This window comes from Lemur catta, chromosome 14 (assembly GCF_020740605.2).
Source record: "Lemur catta isolate mLemCat1 chromosome 14, mLemCat1.pri, whole genome shotgun sequence".
NCBI classification, from domain to species: domain Eukaryota; kingdom Metazoa; phylum Chordata; class Mammalia; order Primates; family Lemuridae; genus Lemur; species Lemur catta.
This window is the reverse complement of record NC_059141.1, coordinates 6,596,642-6,621,512: the sequence shown is the minus strand read 5'-3', so window position 1 is coordinate 6,621,512 and position 24,871 is coordinate 6,596,642. Positions and strand designations below refer to the sequence as shown.

Here is a 24,871-nt window from a genome sequence, read left to right as displayed (position 1 = left end):
AAGCCCTTCCAAACAGCAACATCCACGTGGCAAACTCTAAGCGGCCGGCAGCCCCCTTCTTTTTCCATGTCTAACGCATTAACCAACCAAAATGCAACACTCATTGAGGTTAGGGTACGCTCTATGCACTTCACTAGACAAATCAAACTCGAATTCCAGCTCTGCCATTGCTTGTCGTGGTTTGACTTCCACGTGTGTCTGTGACCCTGCAGGATTTGGGAAGCAGCAGAGAGGCTGGGGGTAGTGGGCAGGATTGGAGCCTGCACAGACGCCCCCTTGAGCTGTGCATGAAGCTTCTACACAGAGACACTTCCATGAATCTGTCCTTCGGGAATGTTCAATGGGAGAGGCCCAAACAGGCGACTCCCCGGCACCCCCAGACTCATGGGGAGCAGCCTCACCTGTCTACATTTCTAAATGTTTCCAAGAAAGGTTTTGAGAGAAGAGTCTGTAGCTAAAAATAAAGCTTGAAAACCACTGTTCTAGATAAACCTAAAGAGGTATGGAGGGAAGCATTTGCTGAGCATTTATTAGGTGCTGGCTAATTTTAAAACATTATAATATAATTTCATCGAACCCTCACCACATCTTTATGAGACAGAGAACAGTTATCCCAGTTTAGAGAACATAAAACTGAGGTTCAGAGCAGGGAAATCCCATAACCGTCTAGAGCCAAGAGCCCTGTCGTGATTCCAAAGCCACAACTGTTCTCTGAGCCATCGTCCAGCTCTAGAAGTCTCTGTGACCTCCCAACCTTCCCACCTTGAGCCCCTCCACGCCCCTCCCTTACATTTTAAGCCCACTCTCAGTAATTTATTCATAGATTAGCTAACTCATTACCATTCGGTGTGAAGGAACTTTGGTCAATTTTTCGCTTCACAGTGATGTCCATTCACTAGAGTCAGTCCTTGAGTCTAACAGATGCCCGGAACTGGGCGAGGTCCCAGGGACACACTGTCAGGGCACAGCCTCTACCATCGAGGCACTCACTGACTAGTGGGAGGAAACATGGAGGCAGTAAATGGAAATATTAAAATGGAACCACCACTGTCTGTGCTGGGAACAGTGCGAGGACAGGGGTCATGGAACAGGGAAAGGGGACGAATGCTGTCGCCTTTACCATCAATGTTCAGTGACATCTGTGGCTGGCATGTTTCCTGGTCGCGGTGGAATAGAACCCACCGCCTGCAGCATTACCCAGGCCTCGGAGAAAAGGGTCATACACCAACATGTGCCCTCGTCCCATTTCCTCTTCAGTCCTGGGGGCGAGGGCACTATTCAAATTTCTCTTCATTGTCCCTGAAGAATAATTTGACTTGAAATACATTTAGACATTTAAAAAAATCGACTCCTAAAAGTAATTCTATCCCTTGCCTTCCCACTCAGATGTTCCTGTCCTAGCCAAGCCAAGGAAAGATACTGCTCTGCTGCAGTTTCTGACTCCCTTGTGTTTCTAGGGGAAATGCAATATGAGCGTTATACCTACCTTGCTCTTATTTTCTAATCCAATAACAACCGACTACTGGATCTCGAATGACAGTGGTCAGACAGGTTAATGTCCAAGCATTAAGGCAAAATCCCTGTGTCTCATTCCTATAGGCAATCTCAAACCACTTAAGTTTCCGTTTTTCTTGAGCAATCCAACATTTTCCCCAAAAATTCTTGCCTTTCAGAAAATAAACAGTGAAAATATTGTCATGGTTATAAAGCACTGATGAGAGCAAAACGCATACCACAGAGCAAAACTCAGCATATGTGAACACATACATAAATGCCACTGAAAAGCAAAGTGAATAAAATGCGATATATGAAATAGCACAAATACATAACCAAATGTTGTCAAAATGCACAAATTACCTAGCTCTGGAAATTTATTGGAAGAAAATAATTCAAATGAAGAAAAAAGTATAAACATACTTTCTTGTAATATGACATGTGACAACAGAAAATTCAGATGGTGATGGAGGCATGGCTGAGTGAATTATAGGCTACTAAAAATGAGCATTATGAAGCCCAAGTAAGAGCATGAAAAACATTGCTGATATGTCTTTAAGTTTAAAACAACATAATTGGATATGTAATATGACTGTAATATGGAAAACTAGTTCTATTTGCATAAGGACCATGAAATCATGGGATATGTTTTAAAATGTTGCTAGATGTTATAATGTTGCCTTTACAATAAAAAAATTCAGAGGAAAACAGGTAATGAGTCACTGCCTGACAATTGTCACTACGTAACACATAGTGTCCCTTTGCAGGGACAATGACAGACAGGTGAGCAGGTTCAATGCGAGCACACATGCCAGGTTCATCTCTCTTAACCCAGTTTATTTATCAATATTGACCTTTCCAGAAATTAAAGTTAATCTAGTCAGCAAATTACTGTCTGATATCACATGATTGCCAAGAGGTAATTAGTAAATATTGAAAGATGCCAGAAATGGGGCTCAGGAGTGCAGTGTGGATGTGAGGGGAGCGGCTGCCAGCAGGAGGGCTCTTAGCTGACAGGGACCAAGACTGGTTTCCTAACGTTCAAGTGTGAGGCATCGGTGATCTTAGCTTCTCGGTGTAAAATTCAGAAAGCACCTGAGGTCCCGCTGGCCCTGGCCCACCTCATCCTCTGCCCCCACTCCGTGCACCCCAGTCTCTGGTGCCCACTATCCACACGGCTGGAGCCACAGGACCACCCCCACGGATGCAGCCCCATCTCTGTCTCCAGAACCTTCCCTGAGCTGAGGTCGATAGGGTGCTTTTTATATTTTTATATCATATGCATTTATTGAATTTTTTGTTTGTTGTAAAATATACATAACATAAAATGTACCATTTTAACCATTTTTCAATGTACAGCTTTGTGGCCTTAGGTACCTTCTCATGGTTGTGTAACCGACACCAACATCCATCTCCAGAACTTTGCCTCATCTCATACCGGACCTCTGTCCCCATTAAACAGTAACCCCCTCTTCCCCCTCCCCCGGCCCCTGCAACCACCATTCTACTTCCGTCTCTATGAGTCTGACTACTCTAGGTCCCCACGTAAGTGGAATCGTCTTTGTCCTTTTGTGACTGGCTTACTGCACAAGGTTCATCCACACGTAGCATGTGTCAGCATTTCCTGCCTCTTTACGGTTGAATGATCTATTCTGCCGCATGCATATACCATAAGATGGGGGGTCTTCAGGGGCCACAGCCCTCTGGGAATTACCATCAGGTCACACCTGTCACTGACCCAGCCCTGACCCCAAGTGGAATTCCGAGGAATGGGCTCCTTCTCACTCCAAGCGCCACACTGTGTCATCCTTCACTTCTACTTCTCTGGCGCTCCTTTGCTGGGGAACCTGCCCAGGCCCCCAGCTCTTCTTCCCAGAGGCTAGACGGTGCGTGTCCTCCACCCCCGGACCGTGTGCTCATGCGTGTCCAGAGGTCCCACCTCAGCTGTGTTCTGTCCACCAGTCGGCATGCCAACACCTCGCCAGGCATCCGAGGGGGCAGCCACCTGCCTAAACTGCACAGCTCTGACTGTGCTTTTGTCTACTCCGCCGTCCTGCCCGGCGGTCCCTCTCTCCACTCTTGTACAGGAGAAGGTGTGGTCCTAACAGATGCACCTTCCCAGGGGACCTGGGTCGACAGCCCGCCCAGCCCCTACCCTCGGTGTGATGTTCTTCCCTTCTACTGCCCGTCACCAGCCACCTCTCCGCGACTCCCCTGTCTGTCCAGACCCTCGAACGCTAGACCCGAGACACAGGGCCGGGCACACTCACAGCCAGAGCGAGTTCCTTCCCTGGGTGATGACGCCCGTGAATCTGGTCAGGCGCCTGGCGTCCACCTCGATCCACTGGTGGAGGTCGTTCCTCCCCGCGCACCACGCCCCGTCGTAGAAATCGTTCTCGTTAATCCCCGCCTGCAAAGAAAGAGGGGGGTTCTTCAGAAGGACTCTGAACCGAAGAACATGAAGACATGTCTTTTCCTGAGACTGAGAGGAAGGGAGGGGTGATAGGGCAAGAAAATGAGGAAGGTGGTGAAGAAAAACTGTGCCCCGAAGTCCTTATTCTCAATCATAAAAGGGAGCTGCTTAGTGTTAATGAGTTGGAAATATTCCCATATGCTATGTCCTCTTTTTGCCAATGTGAAAGATGAAATTTAATGAGTTCTCCTATTACTCATGCACCTAACGCACATGAAGCATCTCCCACATACCAGCCCACACGCGCCAGGTGCTGGGGCTGCGAAGGTGAGCGGCGCCTTCCCAGAACCTCGCCATCCAGGCAGGAAGACAGACAGGAAAACAAGGGAATTAGAACACGGTGTAGCACGTGCTGGGACTATAAGCACGTTGCTGAGGGAGCATTTAAGGACAGCACAACCAACTCAGTCTCGGCAAGACCAGACTACACCACCGTGGCTACTAACAGATGTGACCACAGCTCACTACAGCCTCGAACCCCTGGCTTCAAGTGATCTTCCGCCTCAGTCTCCCAAGTATCTGGGACTAAAGGCACGCACCACTGTGCCCATCCCCTCTGATCTGAATTTCCAAGGTAAAGTTTCTGCTCTGGAATTTTCCCTCTATTATCACCATTTCAGGAGAGAATTGCCTGACTGTCCCTCATCCCTGCCAAAAGAAAGGACATTTGAACCAAGTGAAGCATCCTGGTTTACTAAGACCCTTTCTGCACTTATTCTATTTTTCCGTGGCTATTTCGCAAGGACATAATCAGATGAGAAAAAGTCTGAATGTTAAAAATGAAGCCAGCCCATTTTTCCTACCTCTAAGCACTTTTCAGCCCAAATTCTGGGAACAACATTACTTTTAACAGGCAAGGGAAATATGAATTTAAGAGTCCAGCTACAACAGACAAATGACCTGGCCAAGGGTTCCACCAGCAAAACTCTATCCACCGCTGCACCAGCTAACATAAGCCTTGCATCAGGACCAAACCCTCATCTGTGCCCTCCCAACCCACTCCTGAAATAATCTTGAAGGAACTTTGAGGACAAATGCTAGAATGCTAATGTATCACAGCCCTCTAGAAGTGCTATCATCTCAAATGAAGGTGAATAAAAAAAGCTGTTAGTCAACACCTCCGGAAACCCAAGCTCTTGATTAACCAGCACATCAGTGTCTCGATGGCACGAGTGTCTGTAGTGAGGACCTGGAGGTGCTGCACGGCTCTGCCTTCCAGAATCATCAAAGAGAGGCTCAGCTTTGCAAGTGTGTGTTACCAGTGCTTTGGTGTGTTCAGTTACAGTCTAATTCTAAAGAAGTGACGGTGCCTCTCTATTAAGCGTAATGTCTCAGTTTCCCACTCTGCAGTCAAGGTCACGGTAGCAGCTTGAAGGCTGTAGTTACCCAATCCCTCCCTTTCTGTATTTGTTGGCAGTTATCCTCCTAATGACAGAGATTTACAACACATTAGTGACCTACAATATCACAACTCATCTTTTCAAGAAACCATAACATGCATTTATTTTGGGGGGCAGTTCCCCTTTTCTTGTAAACAGCCCAGAGACTGGGGTTTAGAGTAGTCTGATGCATTTGGCACAATGAACTTTCACTGTACCTCGACTGTATGTCAAATACCGGCCTAGACAATAGGAAGACAGCTGTGGAAACATCTGCAGCCTCGTCCTCTTGGAGCTCAGGGTGGGAGGAGGACTGAGCCCTACATGTGACACCTGTGTCTTGGTCTTGCCGTCTTAAAATCAACCACCATGCAGAGTGTTGGTTAAGAGTGTGTGGTCTGATGTCCCACTGCCAGGGTGAGACATCAGGGCCACTTACACACCATAAACTCCAGCAATTTGCCTAAGTGCTCTGTGCCTCAGTTTCCCCATCTGTTAACATGGGGACAAGGATAATTTCTCCCTCAGAGTGCTCACAGTGCTTACAACAGGGCCTGGCACACAAAAATGAGCACTCCGTAAATGTTAGTTACCAGAATATTTAAAACAATGAATATTTGATTAGCACTGGCAAAATGTGGAAATATGGTTGCTTTATGAATTATTTCGAGTTTTATAAAACTCTAGAGAATTGGAGTACTATTCCAGTTCATGACTGTCACATTTTCTACAATGTCACATATCCAGAACAGAGTTACAAAATCTGAAGACAGTGGAGGCCCACAATCTAAAGTTCTCAACAAGAGTCCGTGCTGCCCCTCCAGGGGACATGTGGCAATGTCAGATGCCGTTTTTGACTGCCGCAACTAGGGGAGGGGTGTGCTCCCAGTCTCCAGTGGGCAGAGGCCAGAGATCCTGCTAGACTCCCTACAGTGCACAAGACAGCCCCACAACAAAGCAGTGCCCAGCCCAAACGTCAGTAGTGCCAAGGTCTATGGCTAAGCAGACAAGAAGAGAGCGGCCACAGAGCCCGAGATGTTTGCCTAATAGAATCATGGAAACCTGAAGGAAACTCTCCACCAAAGTCTACTGACCAGGATTTGGAATTACACTTAAGGCTCCTGGGTTCGCCAGCCTGGATATTTTGCTTCTGCTGCCAATCTCAGCTCTTTTTGAGCACACTAGACAGTTAAAGGTAGGACAGTGTCAGGGCAATGGACAGCGCTTCCCAAAGATGACTCACAGGGAAATGACAGCCATCTCTGCAAGATCAATTGTGAACTTAAAAAGCAAGTGCCTGGAAGAATTCAGTGGAAGAGGAGGTACCAGCCCCAGAGATGTCACCAAATTACACCCCAGTGCAATAAATGATATTCGTATATGCCTCTGAGAAACCAAGAAAACAGTACATTCATCTCTTTCTGTTTAATAATGTAGGGAAATACTTGATAAATTCTGGAGAAATTTCAGTTAAAAGTTGGTGAAATGAAGTTTGACTCCTGAAAGGATAACCTAGTCTTAAAAATACCACTAACGTAGAATAATTCTTTCTACTACAGCACCAAATAAATTGAGAATTAATGTAATTTTCTCAAGGCAATTAAATTTTATGCATCACTTTTTACCTTAAGAAAACACACCAATGCACCTAACAGACTCAATTTTGCTTCAGATAAGTGTGGGAATTATTAAATCCATAACAAAGAGAAAACCTGGCACTAAGATCAATCTAACAGGATTTTTCTCTTTCAAGGTGATGACATAAACATATTAGTTTTTCTGTGTTCTTCACTCAAAAATCCCCCCCAAACAAATAAAACAAGATGCAGAAATACAACTTCAACCTCTGATAAAACTATAAGACATTTATAATCCCTAACGTACAATATATGAAGACAGAAATCAGACGGAGGAACCCTGAATGACTCAGTGAGAAAAGGAAGCGCAAACCTCAAAACAGCACAGCAATGAGCAGCAAGCCACCAGGAACTTAAGCAAAGCTCTGAACCTGGTTCCGAGACCTCATGGAAGGGATGGGGGAGGCAGGACTGAAACAGAGAAGTGCTTCAAAGTGCATATTAAAAAAAAATAAAATTAGATCCCCACATCCCCACCCTGACTCCACAGAGGACCTGAAATTTTTCTATTAAAAAACAGCAAACTGTAGAGGCTGTGGGTTGGGGGACACCAGGCACAGAGTAGGGGAGGTGTGCTGTGATGCATAAAAACTTCCAAACACACATCAGAAATAAGGAGAAGCTCTAACAGCTTCCAAAGAGGAAAGAAATACACAAAAACAAAGAAAGAGGAATGAAAATGGAACCAGAATTCTCAGTAGCAGCATCTGAAGCCAGAAGAATGCCAAGAAAGTGCCTTCAAAATTCCAAAGGAAAAGGTTTTCGTCCTAGAATTCAAACAAACTACCAATCATAGCGATAAAATAAAGATATTTTTAGGTTGACAGATCTTCAAAAAATTTATTTCTTATGCACCATTTCCACAAAGCTACTAGAGGATGCACTCCACAAAAATGAGGCAGAACAACATGAAAAGAGAATATAATGAATCCAAAAATCAAGGGTTCCAACCAAGGAGAGGATTCTCAGAATACGGGTGAAGAAGTCCCGAGACAGGAGCAATGCAAGAGACCAGGGAGCAGCCCATTCGGAACTCGCAGGTCAAGGGCTCCAGAAGGGACTTCCAACAGAAACATAAAAAACAAAAGTGGACTAGAAATCACCAAACAGGCTTGGCCTCATAACAATTATATGGAAGGGTTTTTTACAGACCCAGAACTATTATAGGAAAAGATGTTTTTAAAAATCTAAACAGGTCTAGGAAAACCAAAAGTTGTCAAATAATGATATAAAATGAATATTTCTTGGCTCAGTAGGAAGCAACACTTACACAGTCATAATAATGAAAACTTGAATATAGATTTACCCAAAAATTGAAATATAATTTTATTGGAAAGACTGAAGAGGGGAAAAGGGGTGAAAAAAATGAGCTTTTAGCTTCATCTTCCATAATAAGAATCTAAAAAATAAAGTCAAAAATCTATAACACAATACATGTCAATATGTGCATATTGTTTAGAAATAAAGATTTAAATTATGAAAAAGAGGTTAAAGTAGCTGCCCCATCCACACAGTATTTGAGGGCAGTCAGGGGTGGAACATATTTGACAGATCACTGCTTTTTTGTTATAATCTTTTTAATATTTTTACTTGCTTATAATACAGACTAAAATACATTTTAATTTTTAAAAACAGAAGGAAAGGGATGTATAGATATAGACGGTGACTGATGGAAAGCCTACTTTTCATTCTTTCATTTTCCAGGTATCTACAGAGCATTTACTGTGAGCCAGGCACAATTATGCAAAGTGCTTTATGGTAGATGGAGAAAACAGTGAATCTCAAAATCATTCTGCTGTAGTGAAGTCATTGATCTGCATTGAACATATTTCATGATCATAGGCTACCTCTATACAGAAACATCTGGAAGCAAATTAAAAAGTCATATCCAAGTGAAAATGTAATTATTTAGCCAGGATAACTGACTTACAGCTGCTACTCTGCAGACATAGCCCAGTGCTATTTGGACAGAAGCAAAATAAAGTGATCGTCATTTTAAAATATTTTAGAGAAAAAAAATCTCAGAAGCCATGGCTGAAACTTTATAGGTTACCAACAAATTACCACCTTTTGGGAGGGGTGACTTATCTAAATATGTTAGATGTGACATCTGATTAGTACAGTTAAGTAATTAATCTGCCACAAAATGGCCAAAATGTGGTCTGAATGTCTACTTCCAATAAACTTGTGTGATAAATCTTTGATAAACGCACAAAACTTCCCAGGTGCAAATCAGCTGATCCTTCTACAAATTAGCAAAGCACTTTGTCTCAATCCAGACCTTAATCATCAGTAAAGTTGGTTACGAAGAAATAGTCATCGTTTGGAGGAGCCATTTTAAAAACCCAAAACCAATTTCTTAACTACTTCCTTGCATTGGTCAAAGAAACCAGTAAGTATCTAAAGTTTGAAATTGAAAACATTTAAAAGTAAAATCTATTCAGTGCACCATAAGCCATTTATTAATTATTTAAAAGATGAGGAAAGAAATATAGTAATTGAAAAAGAAACTAAAGAATGTTTTCACATCAACATTCTAATTCAATTCAACCAAACTCTGGGAAGGGCTTTGGCTGTTAAAATTGTGTGTCTATGGGATAAGTTTAATTATGAAAATAAACAACTATTGATTCCCGCATCAGCAGCCCATGGAAAGACAGTGAGTGCGCCCCTCCCACACACGGCGCTCTGGAGCCCTGTGCAGTCTAATTTCAAGCCCTGGCTCTGCAGCTCATTATTTACACATCTCCAAATAGGTCGGTCAGTCTGTAAAATGGGGATAGAAATGACTCCTCGTGACAGGACCGTTGCCATGGTTACACAGGTCATGCGTGTTTTCTATAGTGCCTGGCACAGAATAAGCACTCAGTGCACGGGAGCCAGTCTGGGCACAGGCACCGCTCACTCTGTTTGCTCCGTACCTGCTACGACTTGGGGATTAATTCACTTCACGACATGATCTAAGTTTTCTTCTATTAATAGGTGAGTTTGGTCCATTTAGCCAGTGACAGATGTTCTTTGTCTGAATGAGTCACCAACTTTTCTTAGCTATTCTATTATTATTGCTGCTTTGGCTTTTGTTTTATCTTTATCTATTGACCTGTTTTCTTTGTTTTAAGTGCATATTTCCTCTGAAAATTTTAAATGTCTCTATCTTTGTGTTCATGGTTGATTTAGTGACTCTGTCTTTATGTAACATACTTAATTCTGTATTTTCTTAGAAGGTACCTGTCCCCTTCCTTCCATGGCAGTGATGACATCGTTATTTCTGCTTCCTCCCTCTCCTTCATCACCGAATTTCAATTATTCTCATATTCTTTTTTAAAACTCTAAATCAAATATACCTCTCTGACTTACCAGCTTTTTTATAAACTTTTCACTTAATTTTAAAATACAGAGAAAAGCTCACAAATCCTAAGCATGCAGTTCAATAGATTTTTACAAAGTGCGTGACCCACGTAACCACACCCAGACCAAGGTGCAGAACACGCCCAGAAAGCCAGAAGCCTCCCCAGCTCTGGCAGATACTGCCTTCCCTCAACAACAGCCATTGCTCTGACTTCCATCTCCCTAGACTGGTTTTTCTATTTTTAAATTTCACATAAATGAAACTTACCATAAATACTCTTTTGTGTCTGGCTTCTTTAGCTCCATACCATACCTAGGAGGTTCATCCATATGATCGCATGGATGGGAATTACTCCTTTTCACTGCTGTATAGTATTTCATTATTTGCACATGCAGTGACTTGTCAATCGTACTGCCTATGGACATTTGGATTGTTTCCACTTGCGGGCTATAAATAATGCTGCTATGAACATACATGTCCATGTGTTCTCATGTCCATGTGAACACATCTCTCTTTAGGCAGAAGAGTGAATTTGTTAGGTCAGTGCATACGAGAATGCTCAGCTTTAGTAGACACAGTGGCCTGCCTCTATTATCTCGAGTTTCATTTCCCACAGTTTCAGTCACCTGCGGTTAACCCAGGTCTGAAAATATTAAATGGGAAATTCTAGAAATAAGTAATTCATGACTTTTAAATGCCACGTCATTATGAGTTAGGGTGATGAACTCTCTCCTGCCACGCTGCCCCCTTGCTGGGACGGGAATCCTCCCTCTGTCCAGAAGATCCGTGCTGTCTCCCCCCACCCGTCAGTCACTTAGCGCTGGGCAGGCAACCAGAAGGTCCACGGCCACGAGGCATCACTCCAGAAGGCACAGGGCGTGACGACCACGGCGTGGACACACAGGCTCCGGGGTGTGGCTGCTGACGTCCCTCAGACTTCTCTGGGACCGCCCTGATGTGGGCTCAGGAGGTCCCAGGGGTGGCACGAGCCAGTGGTCAGAGGGATAAGCCACGAGCCACTGACCAAGCGGAGCCGTCGTGTGGGTGCAGAGGTGGCAGGAAGGAGCCCCATGTTTATCTGCAGCCAGAAAACTGGGATTTGAGTCTCGGGTCTGCACTCACTCACTGCGGGGTCAGGGCAGGTCACTTAGCCTCTGACGTCAGTTCCCTTATCTCCCAAACAGAGCTATTCCTCTGAGTATCCTGATGATTACATGCAATAATAATTTTATGAAATTTAATAACATGTTAAATTCGCAGAGCAAGTGGAACACAATCTACATCTGTGGTTCACTAACAATCTGTGATTCATGGGCCAAGGAGGTTTCGGTGACTTCGGGGCTCCCTTTCACTGTGGCTGCGTTGTTCTTCTACCTGCCCGTGTGTCTATGACATAAGCCTCTCAAGAAATGAACACGATACATTCTCATCATTATGGCAAATACTCACTTTGATTTTTCCAAGAGAGCCATAATTTAAAATATTTGGTCCTGTTATTCCCATAAAAGTACAAATACCCAAAATTCCAGCATCTTGGCCTCCAAACACTGTCTCCCAGACTGGCGTTTGAAGCCAGATGCAGAACAAAATCCCTTTATCAGAACAAACATGACATTCCTTGCCTTGGAAACTATTTCTACTGCGATTATTTTTGTCTTCACAGCACCTAGTACATATATAGCCCCCAAGAAGGACTTATTGAGTCACAGCAAGCTTTTGTGCAACCAGAAAAAAAAAAAACTGAAGGCTGAGCACCCAGAGAATCAGGAAGGTCCGAAGGAACAGATGGGCTGTCGGGTCAAAGACTCGGGTCAGAGTTCAGCAACAGGCAGGTGTGGGCTGGGCACAGGGTGAAGCTGAGAAAACGGTGCTGCGTGAGGTGGTCCACGTCCTTCCCTCTGGGAGAAACGTGGGCTCTGCGTTTGGGCCCCAGGAGCACCAGGGCCAAAAGACAGAAGGCGACTGACGTGTGGGAAGTGCCAGGCACAGGAGCTGTGACATGGGGGTAACTATTAGTAGCTGGTTCAGTGTTCTGTGGGGTACGTACGAAGCCATGGGCAGCGGCCGCCACCAAGGCTCACACCCTGTTTCAGGTAAAAAGGTGATGAGAACGCTGGAACTAGATGCTAATGCCAGCATCTGGGTGCTCCCCAGAGGTCCTTTAAAGAAGTGACTGAAGAGCCGAGTTGCACTTCCTGCCGGCAGCGCGGGGGCAATGGCTCTGACAGACACCAAGACCATGACCAGACATTTCTGCATGAAAGAGCCACAGGAGTTGAGCTTCTCCAAGGGGCCAAACTCTGAGTCATTTCTAACACTCCCGGCGCAAGACGTGGGCCACAGGGTGTCAAATGACCATGACAGATCGTCACAAAAACATGCGGAGGTGTGAAGGCAGTGCACCGCGTTTTCTCTGGTGACCTCAAAATGTCAACTCTTTCTTCCCAGCTCTGATCTGAGGGTAAACTTTCTTACATCCCCAATTCCTGGCAGAAATCGTGGTGCTGCCCTGAGTCCCAGCCACACAATCTCAATATTTCACTTCTTCTGCTCACATGTCGGGCCCTGACTTACCCTAATTTTAAAGTCTCAAGAACGAGATTGAGGCCGGGCACAGTGGCTCATGCCTGTAATCCTAGCATTCTGGGAGGCCGAGGCGGGAGGATTGCTTGAGGTCAGGAGTTCAAGACCAGCCTGAGCAAGAGCAAGACCCCGTCTCTACTAAAAATAGAAAGAAATGATCTGGACAGCTAAAAATATACGTAGAAAAAATTAGCCGGGCATGGTGGCACATGCCTGTAGTCCCAGCTACTTGGGAGGCTGAGGCAGAAGGATCACTTGAGCCCAGGAGTTTGAGGTTGCTGTGAGCTAGGCTGATGCCATGGCACTCTAGCCCGGGCAACAGAGCGAGACTCTGCCTCGAAAACAAAATTAAAAAAAAAAAAAGAACGAGATTGAAACCCAGCCCTGAGAAGTGGCGATTGCTGCTGCCATCTTCTCTAGGCTTTCCCGCTAAGGAAGCATCCAACAGAACAGCAGTGGTGGGATAAGCCCCTTAGGGGGTGGTGCTGTCCCTGAACCCCCTTCCTTAGTTTATGAGCCACAGAAGTTGGCCTAGGGTCCTCAAAGGATTCCTCAGGACAGGACGGGACAGGACCCATAATGAGATGCGTGAGATGACCCCCCTGGATACAGGGTCACCCCGGAGACTAACCACAGGGAAAAGATCCGAGGTGGTTTCATAGGCCATTGTCAACATGTTGTTTTTGAGACCCAGAATGTTAATTTCCAGTCTGTCTGCGGCGGCTCCTGGAGCTCAAGAAACCAGTGAATGTTTCTCAATGAGACCACAGGTGAGTGAGCTAACAGGATCCCTGCGCACAAGAAGAAAAGCCGCAGGTGAGAGGCCAGACCTGTGCTGTCCTGCTGAACTGGATTCCCGGAACTCTCAGAAAATCTGTCCTGTCCCAATGAGCTAATGAAACCTAAACATGGGTTTCTTCTTGATCTAACCTTATATTATTAAATTAATGTAAGTAAAATTCTACTTGGGAAAAAAGGGGAAGTTATGGGTTATAAGGATTCTTTCAAAGTCATCTGCTTAAAATGAGGAAAAAAGAGACGGGTGTTTCTGCCATAACGTCGCAAATACATTCCAGTAAAAGCTCACAGTCTGCAAAATCTTGCACTCCAAAAACCAAATTCACAAGGAAAACAGGGTTCCAGCCAGACCATTCAAAATCCAAGCAGCTCTGTGATCAGAAGACTAAAAAAAAAAAAAAAAAAAAAAATATATAGTTCTAAAGAAAAGACATTAGCATGGTTAAAACATGTTAAATTGCTAAAAAAAAAAAATAATTTTAAAATACAGCTGTAATTATAGGATTTGACTTAAAAAGAAAAAAAGTGAAGGCAGATAATGGAAGGGGATGAAGGCTGAGTTGTGGGGGCCGGGGCACAACGGGAAAGGAACTTGGCAATGAAATGGCCTGTGGCCACGCAGAGCCTGGAGGGACGGGAGGGACGAAGGCCACATAGCTTCTGTGTTCCCTGTGCGGCCAGGTGCTGGTACCTGGTCCCACACACCGTCAATGGACTGGCAACAGCTGCAAAGGAACCGATGCTGTTTCTCTGTCATGATAATACGATCCTGTATTTGCCAACCACGGATGGGCGAACGCGCAACAGCAAAACACATGTGACACAGACCAGCCTTTTAGACGTCTCCACGGCAGCACTTCCCAGAACGGGTGATTAAGCACTTACATATGTGGAGAGGCTGTGCTGACACAGCGCAGGGAATACCCAGGAAAACAAGAGTCACATGACCCGCAAGCTGGGCACTCGGTGAGGGCACCACATGAGTAAATCAACATGAGATCGTCGCCAGAAGAGAGAGACGCGTGTGGCTTCATCATGCCAGCTGCTGTACCTAGAACTTCCATCCAGTGACTTGGGAGGTGGTTTTATGGCATCGTTAGGACCAATAATTTGAGGATTAAAGCTGCTTGGATTCCTAATCCGCCTCTCCTGGGAAATCTTAGCTGAGTTAGTCCACGCTCCATGTGTCTGTCTTCTATAAAATAGAGGTAATAATAATAGTACTTGCCTCTCGTGTTGAGGAATAGCTGAAACAACGCATGTAGGCACTCAGCACGATGCCAGTACTGCATGGAGCCGATACCCGCAGCCCCTCTGCCGCAGACCGAAGCACCTTGTGGGCCGGGAATCAACAGAGCTTTTCACCTTTGCCCTTGGGTGCCGGGCACACAGCGGGCACTTCTAAGCAGCGCGAGCCAGTGGTCGGAGGGATAAGCCAGGAGCTGGGAGGCAGGGGGAGGCCACGAGCCACTGACCAAGCGGAGTCGTCGCATGGGTGCAGAGGTGGCAGGAAGGAGCCCCGTGTTCATCTGCAGCCAGAAAACTGGGATTTGAGTCTCGGGTCTGCACTCACTCACTGCGGGGTCAGGGCAGGTCACTTAGCCTCTGACGTTAGCTTCCGTCTCTCCAAAACAGAGCTATTCCTCTGAGTCTACTGATGGTTACAGGCAATGACAATTTCATGAAATTTAATAACATGTTAAAGAAAAATTCACACAGTAAGTGGAACAGAGTCTACATGTATGGTTCCCTAACAATCTGTGACTCTCGGGCTGCTGAAAGAACGAATTCTGACGGGACAGACACAGCCTTTGAGAATCGCCAAGGACAATTCTTTGTTTACGCCTTTTGCTCTTCACAGTACCATGAGGGTAGCAGAGCCCGCAGCGGGACCTGCAGTTTCCTTATGGGGACACAGAGACTCAGAGGCGGCAGGCCTCGCGCCTGAGGCCACGCAGCTGGGTAGCATGACCACCGGGACGAGCGTGCCAGCCTGCGAGCCCTGTGCCCCTGGCCTTGACCACGGCTGCATCAGTGGCCGCAGAACCCTGGGCCGGCGACGGGCCGGATGAACCCACTCACTTCCTGCCCTAAGATATTAAACACAGTTTCTAATTCTGACACTTTGTGTTTCTTGATCACAAAAGCCCATTAACTCAACACACCTACAAAATACTTATATGTGAGACAGATGTGGCTATTTTTAAGCTGCGTTTTAAACCACTACGTGTGGGGAGATGTATTTTTGGACACTGACTTTAATTGTGCACCTGTGAATCACGCTGCACGTGGCGCTGCTGCCGGAAGGTACGAACCACAAAACGGGGGTCCCGACCGGGTCGTGACTTCCCTGTGGGTGGCTGTGCGTCAGAGCCCACTCACGCACCCTGCAAGCAACCTTCCATCTGCTGGGTGGACACCTGGCAGCCCAAGAGGGGTGGGAGTCCAGCGGCCGGGCATGGCAGGCCCAGATTTCGCTATTAAAGCAGCAGCTTCACCCTCTACAAACAGGTATGGAGATTGACTTGTGGGAGGACATCAGAGTAAATATTTAACACCACCGAAGGAAAAAATATCCCCATAAACACAAGTAGCACCGATCTGACTATTTTCACCCTGACCAAAGGCAGGAAGACACATTCCCGAGGGAAGCTTGGTTTCTCCCTGGGGCAAGCCTCCCACGGGGGAAGGATACAGGAGCCCAGAAAGATGACCAGGAATGAGGATGACCCAGCGGCTTCTCCCTGCGGGAGGACTCACCTGTCCACCCAGGGGTCTCCTGCGTGGCCCAGCAAAGGCAGGTCGGTGACGCCATCTGCACTTCGGCCAGGCTCTGGGCACGTCCCCTGTGCACCTGCCCTATGCAGGTGCTGTTCTGGCACCAGGGACGGGCGCACAGGAGAGACAAGGCCCATCTAACACGGGGCTCACCTTCCAGGAGGGGGCAGGTGATACCCAGGGAAATAAGCAAAGGAGCGTCCAGAGACGGACAGCACCATGCAGGGATTAAGAGGCCCCTATTTCCCAGGGCCAAAGGATTGTATTCAAAGAGCTAATGGAAGCTACGAGAGGCTTTCCACAGAGGACCGAGATGATCCAGTGAATGTTTTAAAATTATAAACCACCTAATCCCACCACTCAGCGAACCCTGTGAGCACTTAGTACTCTCAGTTTTCTGATGAGGCAACTGAGCCTCAGAGATGTGAGATAACAGTTCCAAAGGCCCCAAATCTACAAATGTCCAGGCCAAGGCTTGAACTCGGCATGCCTGGCTATGACATCTCACGGACACACTGTGTCTGTCACTCTGCCTGAGGAATTCCTAACTGGAGGGACACAAACACCACCCCAGGCCCCACCTCCACGGGGCCTTAACACAAACACTTCCTCTTTTTAAAGGATAACTTGAGGTCTAGAGAAAGCATCCAAGGTGTCAGATGGCAGCCACCCTACTTAACGCACAAAACGGTCCACAAAGGCCAGTTTGCACCCAGCCCTGCTCGAGCCTGACGGTTACTGACTCAGAGGACTGGAGCCCATTCCGGGGTGCTGGAGGCAGCTGCTGTTCAAACTTTGAGAGTTCAATGTGCTCATCCTTCCATAACACACAAGAGATTTTTTACATTTTCTAGTTGTACACACCCAAATGTTTCTTAATAGTTTTTTTTAAGTAGTATTTATAAACCAACCTTTGGATTTCATTATAGTTCTGGAAATTTTCTACCTGAATTCCTCTGAACTGAAAAGTGGTGAAGGTTGAGGAGTTGGAAAGTCTATTGGATGTGGTCAATTCCAGAGGGAAGAGGGGAGGGCGGTGAGCAGAGCATGGGGTCAGAGCTTGGCCCAGAAGCCCCCTGCGCCCCTGAACTCCCTGGGAAGGGGCCTCGTCCACTCTCGTCCGGCTCCCAGCACAGCGGCTGCCCCATCATGTTTGCAGCAACTGCTGGGCAATGAGGGTCCCCTCTGCCACTCAGAAGGCTTGAGTGCAGCCTGGACGGCCCCCGGCTGGGACAGAAGGGCCACCTCCCTGCCTATACAGAGACAGTGCATGTGCCACACAGTTCCAGAGTAGCTGGGGAAGAAAACTGAAACACAGCACCATTAGAGAACCACATGGGAAAGGACAGATGAAATACTACATGGAGCAGGGCTGGGTCAGCAGAAGGAAGAGGAGGTGGGGACAGAAGGCAGAATAACGCCCCTCCCCAAAGACGGCCACTTCCTCATCCCCAGAACCTGTGCGTACATCATGTTACTGGACAAAGAGGAATGAACGTTGCAGATGGAATTACACTTGCTCCAGGTAGGGAGATGGTCCTAGGTTACCCGATGTAACCTCAAGGACCCTCAAAAGTGGGAGAAGGAATTGAAAGAACCAGAGAGCTGGTGACATGGGGGGGACTCAACCTGCCATTGCTGGCTCGAGGAAGGAAAGAACCACAGGCAAGGAGTGGGGCGGCCTCTAGAAGCTGGAAAGAGATGGAAACAGATTCTCCCTGGAGCCTCCAGAAAGGAGCCTAGCCCTGCTGACACCTCCATTAGCCCACGGAGACTTCTAAACCCCAGAACCTTAAGAGAATAAATCTGTGTTGTTGAAAAGGCCAAGTGTATGACAAGTTGTCACAGCAGCAGTGGGAAACTCACACATGGATCAGACAGGGTTGACACTGCTTAGGCACGGTGGGCGGAAGGGGGCTGCAGGTGGGGGGGGCAGTCTGTAGTCGGGACTTGCGTGGTGTGTCGTGTGCAGGGAGGAGCTCACCTTCCTGGAGCAAGACCTTCGGTTTGGGACTGACAGAGGACAGACCCGACAGCAGCAAGGGCCAGGGTCATGGTGGCTCTAGAGCCTCAGGGACAGAGGCCAGGCATTATGTGCACAGTCCCAGGAGCCACTAAGGGTCTGACCTGGGGGACCCAACGGAAGGAGCCTCAGGACAGCCTAGAGGAGGTGTGTGTGGCAGAGAGGAGACGCACTGGCAGGGAGGCAAGGAACACAGAGGCCAGTGTGCCACGCCTCTGCCCCAACTATGCCCACAGGCGTTCCTGGTTCTGCTCCTGCCTTTCCAGACCAACGGTATGTGGAGGGGACAAGCTCAAGAAGCAGAGGTGGCAGACCCACCATGGTACACGTGGGCTCACTGTTACCATGACCTTTGGAGAGGACACTTCCTTGCTGAGTCTCAGCACTCTCTCTGTAAAGCCAGGATTGCTCAGCAACGCCCTCCCTTGCTATGAGAATCAGGGCTAATGCATCTTAAATCCTGTGCACGGAGCCTGGCCCACGCTCCAGGAACCACGGCCATGTCCGAGCAACGGGCAACGCAGCCAGAGCCCTCCTGAGCTGGTACCTGGATGTTGAGTCTCCCCCGATGCGCTCCCAGGCCGTAGCGCTTCGCCGTGGAGGCGTGGAGCTGGAAGTCTGTGATTTTTAGGGTTTCCAGACCAAGCGGTGGGCAACCTGGAAAGGACAATGCTTGTTAGAAACAAGGACAGATGCTGACAGAAATGAGTTTCTGATTTTCTAATTCTGGCCACGTGCCTCTCCGTTCTGCCCTGACCTGCACGCACCCCCGAGGCCCCACCCTGCAGGATCCAGCTGTTAACATTAGGCCGATTTTCTTTCTGGTCAGTATCTGCCTTATGGGTGTTTCTGTGCTGACATTCCGTCTCCATTGCTGCCCATGCTACTGTCTGAGGCTGTTTCCAATTAAGGATCCTTCCACAACGTGACTCAGTCAGGGAGCGTCATTGGTTAGAAATTTCCAAACAATCCCATGGTTGACCTCTGCGAATTAATCAGAACTTGTTGATTTTGCTTCAGCAACTCTGGCCTTTGTGTTGTGTATGCTAATGAGCAGAGCAATATGAATAGAAAAGAATCTATCGTCTTCTGTTTTCTGCAAAACTGATAAACACTGAGAACAGCTCTAAACTCGGTTTCCCCTGAACTGAAACGCCAGCGCCTGGCTGGCCCTTGATGGTCCTGGCCCGGCCCCTCGTCCCCTCCCCGCAGATGACAGCGCTCACAGCAGCAGGCCAGGACCCCTGGGCTGCTGCTCTCACCCCCCACCCCTGCCACGGGGCTGGACGCTCTCGAAGGGATGCTACCTCCTCAACACCTGACCTTGGAGAAGGAAACAAAAACTGTGAGTAGAAGTGAACAGAATCTATTTCTACTGGAAGTATCAGAATCCCTCAACATAACGGAGGTAAATTTACACAGTCGTGTGGGTCACTGCTGACCCCCAGAGATCCAAGGACACCCCAGGGGATGTGGGGTATCTCTCCATCCAGGACAAACCCTCTCCCAAGGGCAAAGGCTCTGCTGGTCTCGGGCGGCAGGAGGAGCCTGGGTGAGAAGGTCTGACCAGGTGCTACAGTCACAGGGATTCAGACCTGCCAGGGCCGAGGTGCCACCTAGTTCTTCCCGAGTTCTCACAAGAGGAAACTGAGGCCCCAGGCCCGAGACGAGCCGCCCGAGGTGCCCCTGTCCGCCGCAGGGCTGGACGTGGGATCTGGCCTCAAAATCTCAGCTCCAGGCTGGCAGATGCTGCCGTGCTGCCCCCTTGGCCCTGCAGACATCTGCCGGGAGGCACCTGGGCTGGGAAATGTGTATCAGCCACTGTGCTGTGCACGGTCAGGCAGAGGAGCACACACAGGGAGGTGACGGAGCCACTGCCACAGCTGACACTGCAGGACAGCAGCCAGCTTCAGATGGCGCCGTGAGCAGTGGTGTTCCAGCCCGCTCTGTAAGAGGGGCCCTGCAGAGAGTGACTGACACCCAGCAAAGGGGGGCTGTGCAGCAAGTCAGGGGCCACGTGAGCAAAGGCCATGCAGTGAAGGGGGTGCAGGGAGTGGGGGCTCCAGTGAATGGGAGACTATGCAGCAAAGGGGTCCGTGCAGTAACCACTCAAGGCTGACCCCACAGAGGGTGACCTGGTTACCACACCCCCTTCCCTCACTAGGTTTTGTCCTTGCCCCTTCTGGGCCTGGAGGACACATGAGTCTGACCCACATGATGGCAATTCCTGAGTCCCAAATGTTAACTAACTCTCCATCCTGCTTACCAGAAAGTGACTTCAAGCGTCTGACAACCAAGCAGGTTATTTACTCAGAAATCCTGCTGCCTGCCTCCAACAGCCACGCCTCGTCACTGAGCCTTCTTGTGCCATGGCAGCAGCAGCCCCACCTGGCCCCTCTCGTGGTCCAGCATCCCCCACAGCTCGGCCCTGGTCCAGGTTCCAAGCTGACCCTCATAGCCCTCCAAGAGGGCTGGGCACCTGGGCCCACGCCCCTGCTCCCCGACCCCGGGACAGAGGGCACCTTTCCCAGGTGTGGCTTACCCCTCTGGACACTCAGACCAGTGGTCAGGGGCACCCACCAGAGGCCCTGGTAGGGATCCAGGGCAAGGTCTGAAGGTCAAGGTCACTGACTCAGCATCCTTTCTGGGGGACTGGACCCCAGGATGCTCTACAGCCTGCCCCTGGGAGCCTGGGCTTCAACTCTGGGCTCTGGGGCTCCCTGAGCTGCGGCTGCTGCCCCACTGTCCCCATCCTCACACACCTCTCCCCCTCCATCCTTGCTCTTCTCCTTGTCACCTTGTCTCAGCCTGTCCTGCCTGAGACACTATCAGCATCTTTAGGAATCACCAGCCTGTGCTGGGAGATCCCACCGACTGGCCCGGCCCCACGCCTGCTGGGCAGCGAGCTCTGCGGGGCGAGTCCTCCAGTCCTGGGGACAGGTGTCCTTCACTTTTGCTCTGCCAGCTTTGGCTTCAGGCCCCAAGGGACTGGGAGTTTCAGACTCTGTCAGAGAACAAGGCACTGGTCCTGTTCCTCCACACCTGGGTGCTCAGCAGAGATCCACGACATTCCCACATGACCAAGCGTCAGAAACCCAGAAGGCAGCTGCTGTCACTTGGATGAGCCGATATCCCAGCCATGTGGAAAGTGTCCCTGTCCACCAGGTCCTTCCTTCTCAGCAGATGACACGGCAGGGGGTGCGTTCCCTGTATTCACCCAACTAAGCGACCTCCATGTACGTCACTTATATGGTCAGGGAGACGCGGACAGATGCACAGCCGGCCTGCCAGACAGACCGGCAGACACATACGTATTATTTACTAGCTCAATAAAGCAACAGTAATTGCTATTCAAAGCATTTCTTCCAGGAAAAGAAAACATCTCATATGTATATGAATATATTAATTCAAAAAAGGATCTACCTGAATAAAATTACATAGTCATCAAATTTGCTTTTCTGCTGTTACACGGACGCTCTGCTGCATCCTCTCACAGACACACAAGAAGTGAAGAGAAAGTGCCCACAAGCGAGGTGTCTCGTGGGCACACGCCCAACAGCAACTCACAAGTCCGGTGCCTGCCCCTCCAAGGACTTGGCCGTCACGTGCACGTGGCGAGGGTGGAGGTTCCCCCAGCCGCAGCGCTGGCAGCCGCCACATCTGACCGACAGCCAGTCTGGTCCACTCCTGCGATGATGTCATAGCAAAGCCGGAAGACCCACCCTCTCCACCGCCCAGATAAGGCCATTGGTGGGGGCCCAGATAAACACATGGGGCTCGGCCTGCCCGCACATGTGGGCAGTGAACCGACACTGACACTGGGATTTTTCCCCCATTAGAAGATGCTATCTTTAGAGTTTTGTTTTGTTTGCACGCCTTCTTCACAGTCCACGCCATTTACAGAGAAGCTAGACACGCAGCCACGCAGAGAAAACACAATGTCCTTGAAAGGCAAAGACCAAGTTAGTGACCCACGAGGGTTAGTGACGGCCCTTTGGTGGTAAGAAACCAACTGAGGCCAGCTCAGGCAGGAAGGGGACTCCCTGGAGGGCAGGCAGGAAGCTCACAGGAGGCCCAGAGGCCAGGACACTGGACAGGTGCAGGCAGACAGGCCCACAGAGCTCCACCACACCCTGTGAGGAACGACTGACCCCAGTGGCACTTTCCAGCCCACACCACGCTTCTCAGAGCCCCCGCTCAACCTCTCGTTTGCCTCCAGAGAGGGCCTGACTCGCCTGTCACCTGTCTGCCCACTGGAAACCGCGGTGCCCTCAGCAAAGCAAGGCAAATAGATGCAGGGACACCAAGTTCACAACCCCCACGGTGCCTGGGGCGGGTCACCTGTGCCAGCAAAGCCCTTTCATCGGGGCCTCTTTGGCTGCGCCCTGAGACACCCAGCAAAGGACAGCAGGAGCCACCAGCTCCCACTCCCTCGGGCCAGTGTGCCTGGTCCCCAAAGTCTGAGCCATGCTCTGGCCTTTGGACTCCAGCCACGATGGGGGACCTCAGGTAACACTATAGTCGCAAAAGCAGTTTCTCCGAGGCAATAAGCAGCCAGACAAAACCCACAGCACGAACAAACCAGCTTCAAGGAACCTCCACATCTTCAAAACCAGAAACTGGAAGGGCAGAGATGGCAGAAAGGAGACAAACGCTCTCTCCCCGTGACAGTCCTGAGCTCGTCCGTGACTGCCAGGAGATTCCCACTGGCGTGACAACCAGCCCAGCGTGAGACTTCGCATCGGCCACTTGTGCATCCCAAGGGCTCAGGGAAAAGAAAGTGGAATCTGGAATCCACTACCAGCTAAACCAGCTGTCAGCAGCCGAGGTAGTTAAGGGCATTTTCAGACACTGGAGGACTCAGAAAATCTACCCCTCCCACATAACCGAAGGCCCTTGCTGAAAGAGCTGCGGGAATAATGTCCCTGAGACACACAGACTCAAAGGCACATAAACACCGGGCACCGCAAGAGACTCAGACTCTGCACAGTTCTTCCCCCAAAATAAGCCCGAAGACTCTGTGCACCAAAGAACCCCAAAAGCAACACAAAGTGAGGATGAGAAGTTACAATTCCTTCGGTTTTAAGTTCTCAAAGAAACATCTGGTCCCAGTCCCAGGACCTGTGATCACAATGCCACCTCCCATGGCTGGGGCTTTTCTCTGCCCTTCAGACACCACCACTGAGGACGACTGGAGTGCCGCTTTGGTGACCAAGCAGTGGAGGAGAAATACATGCTTCCGAGCTTAACTTAAATATCTGTAATCAGAAAGTGAAAGAAAAAAATCTTTGTTGGAACTGTATATTTCTATCACAGCGTCAATCAATGAGATAATGACTAGGTTTAAACAGCGCTTGAAATAATGCGGAACTTGCTGCAGCTCCTCACCCCCCGCAGCGTTCTGCGAGGTCTGGAGGCTGCGGGGCAGCGGCTCAGGCAAGAATTGCTCGGAAAGGGCTGGACTCTGCAGCCGCAGCCTGGGGACCAGGATGAGCTCCCCACACCTCCGACAAACACAAACGACAAATCCTTTACCATCAAACCAAATTTCTGTTGCTGCTAGGAAGAAAAAGGCTCTAATCCCAAGAAGCACGTGGGTGAGGAGAACACAGAAAAAGTGTGAAAAGAACACTTCAGGAAAATATTAATTAGAGATCAGAGATGTGTCACAATCTGGATGGAGGAAAGGAGAGTGACAGTCATTAGAGATGAATCTGCTTTTCTCCTGGAGAGTGCTCGGCTCTCTAAGAACACGTAAGAACATGCCGTGCCGAGCGCAGCAGCATCCCCCAGCCCCAGACTCTGTTCCCCAGGAGGTGAAGAAGAGACCCCCTGCCTGGTTCTACCTCCATCCCACCCACACACACCTCATCAGCTCTGTCCCTTGCTAGTGGTCTCTGCATTGCAGCCACTTTACAAAACAGTCATTAGCCCACTGGCATAGATTCATCATTCCTCCTCCTCCTCCTCATCACCACCATGGATTATCATACACGCACATCAACTCTCGAACAAACTGCAAGCATCCATTGCCTTTAACATCACGGAGGTCTTTGTGACCCGGAAGTTACACGGCACAGTCAGGGTACAGCACGTATGTTAGGATTCTGAATCTGGGGCATCTTTCCCAACACCCCACCCCCATTATCTCAAATCTGTCATGGGTGTCGTATCAGGACAATTGCTTTAAAAGTGTAGTGGCTTGGGGAGCGATAGGGCTGACTTGCAAGCAACCACCATGAGCCAGACCCTCTGGAGACATCCTGCCATTTACCCTTCACAATGACCATGAGAGATGGACGTTTTCATCCCCAATTTACAGACGAACAAACTGAGATGCAAGGAGGCCGGACAGGG

The 24,871-nt window shown here is 48.8% G+C and overlaps 1 protein-coding gene across 1 annotated transcript in view; it reads right to left on the bottom strand.

The window, feature by feature from the left end:
- Positions 1–24,871, bottom strand: part of CPXM2 (carboxypeptidase X, M14 family member 2) — an 89,689-nt gene that overhangs the window by 48,795 nt on the left and 16,023 nt on the right. Inside the window, exons 3-4 of the mRNA XM_045568028.1 lie at positions 19,062–19,171; positions 3,765–3,904 (exon numbers count right to left, since the gene is read on the bottom strand). Of these exons, the coding sequence (XP_045423984.1) occupies positions 3,765–3,904; positions 19,062–19,171 (250 nt within the window). The remainder of the gene's footprint in view (positions 1–3,764; positions 3,905–19,061; positions 19,172–24,871) is intronic.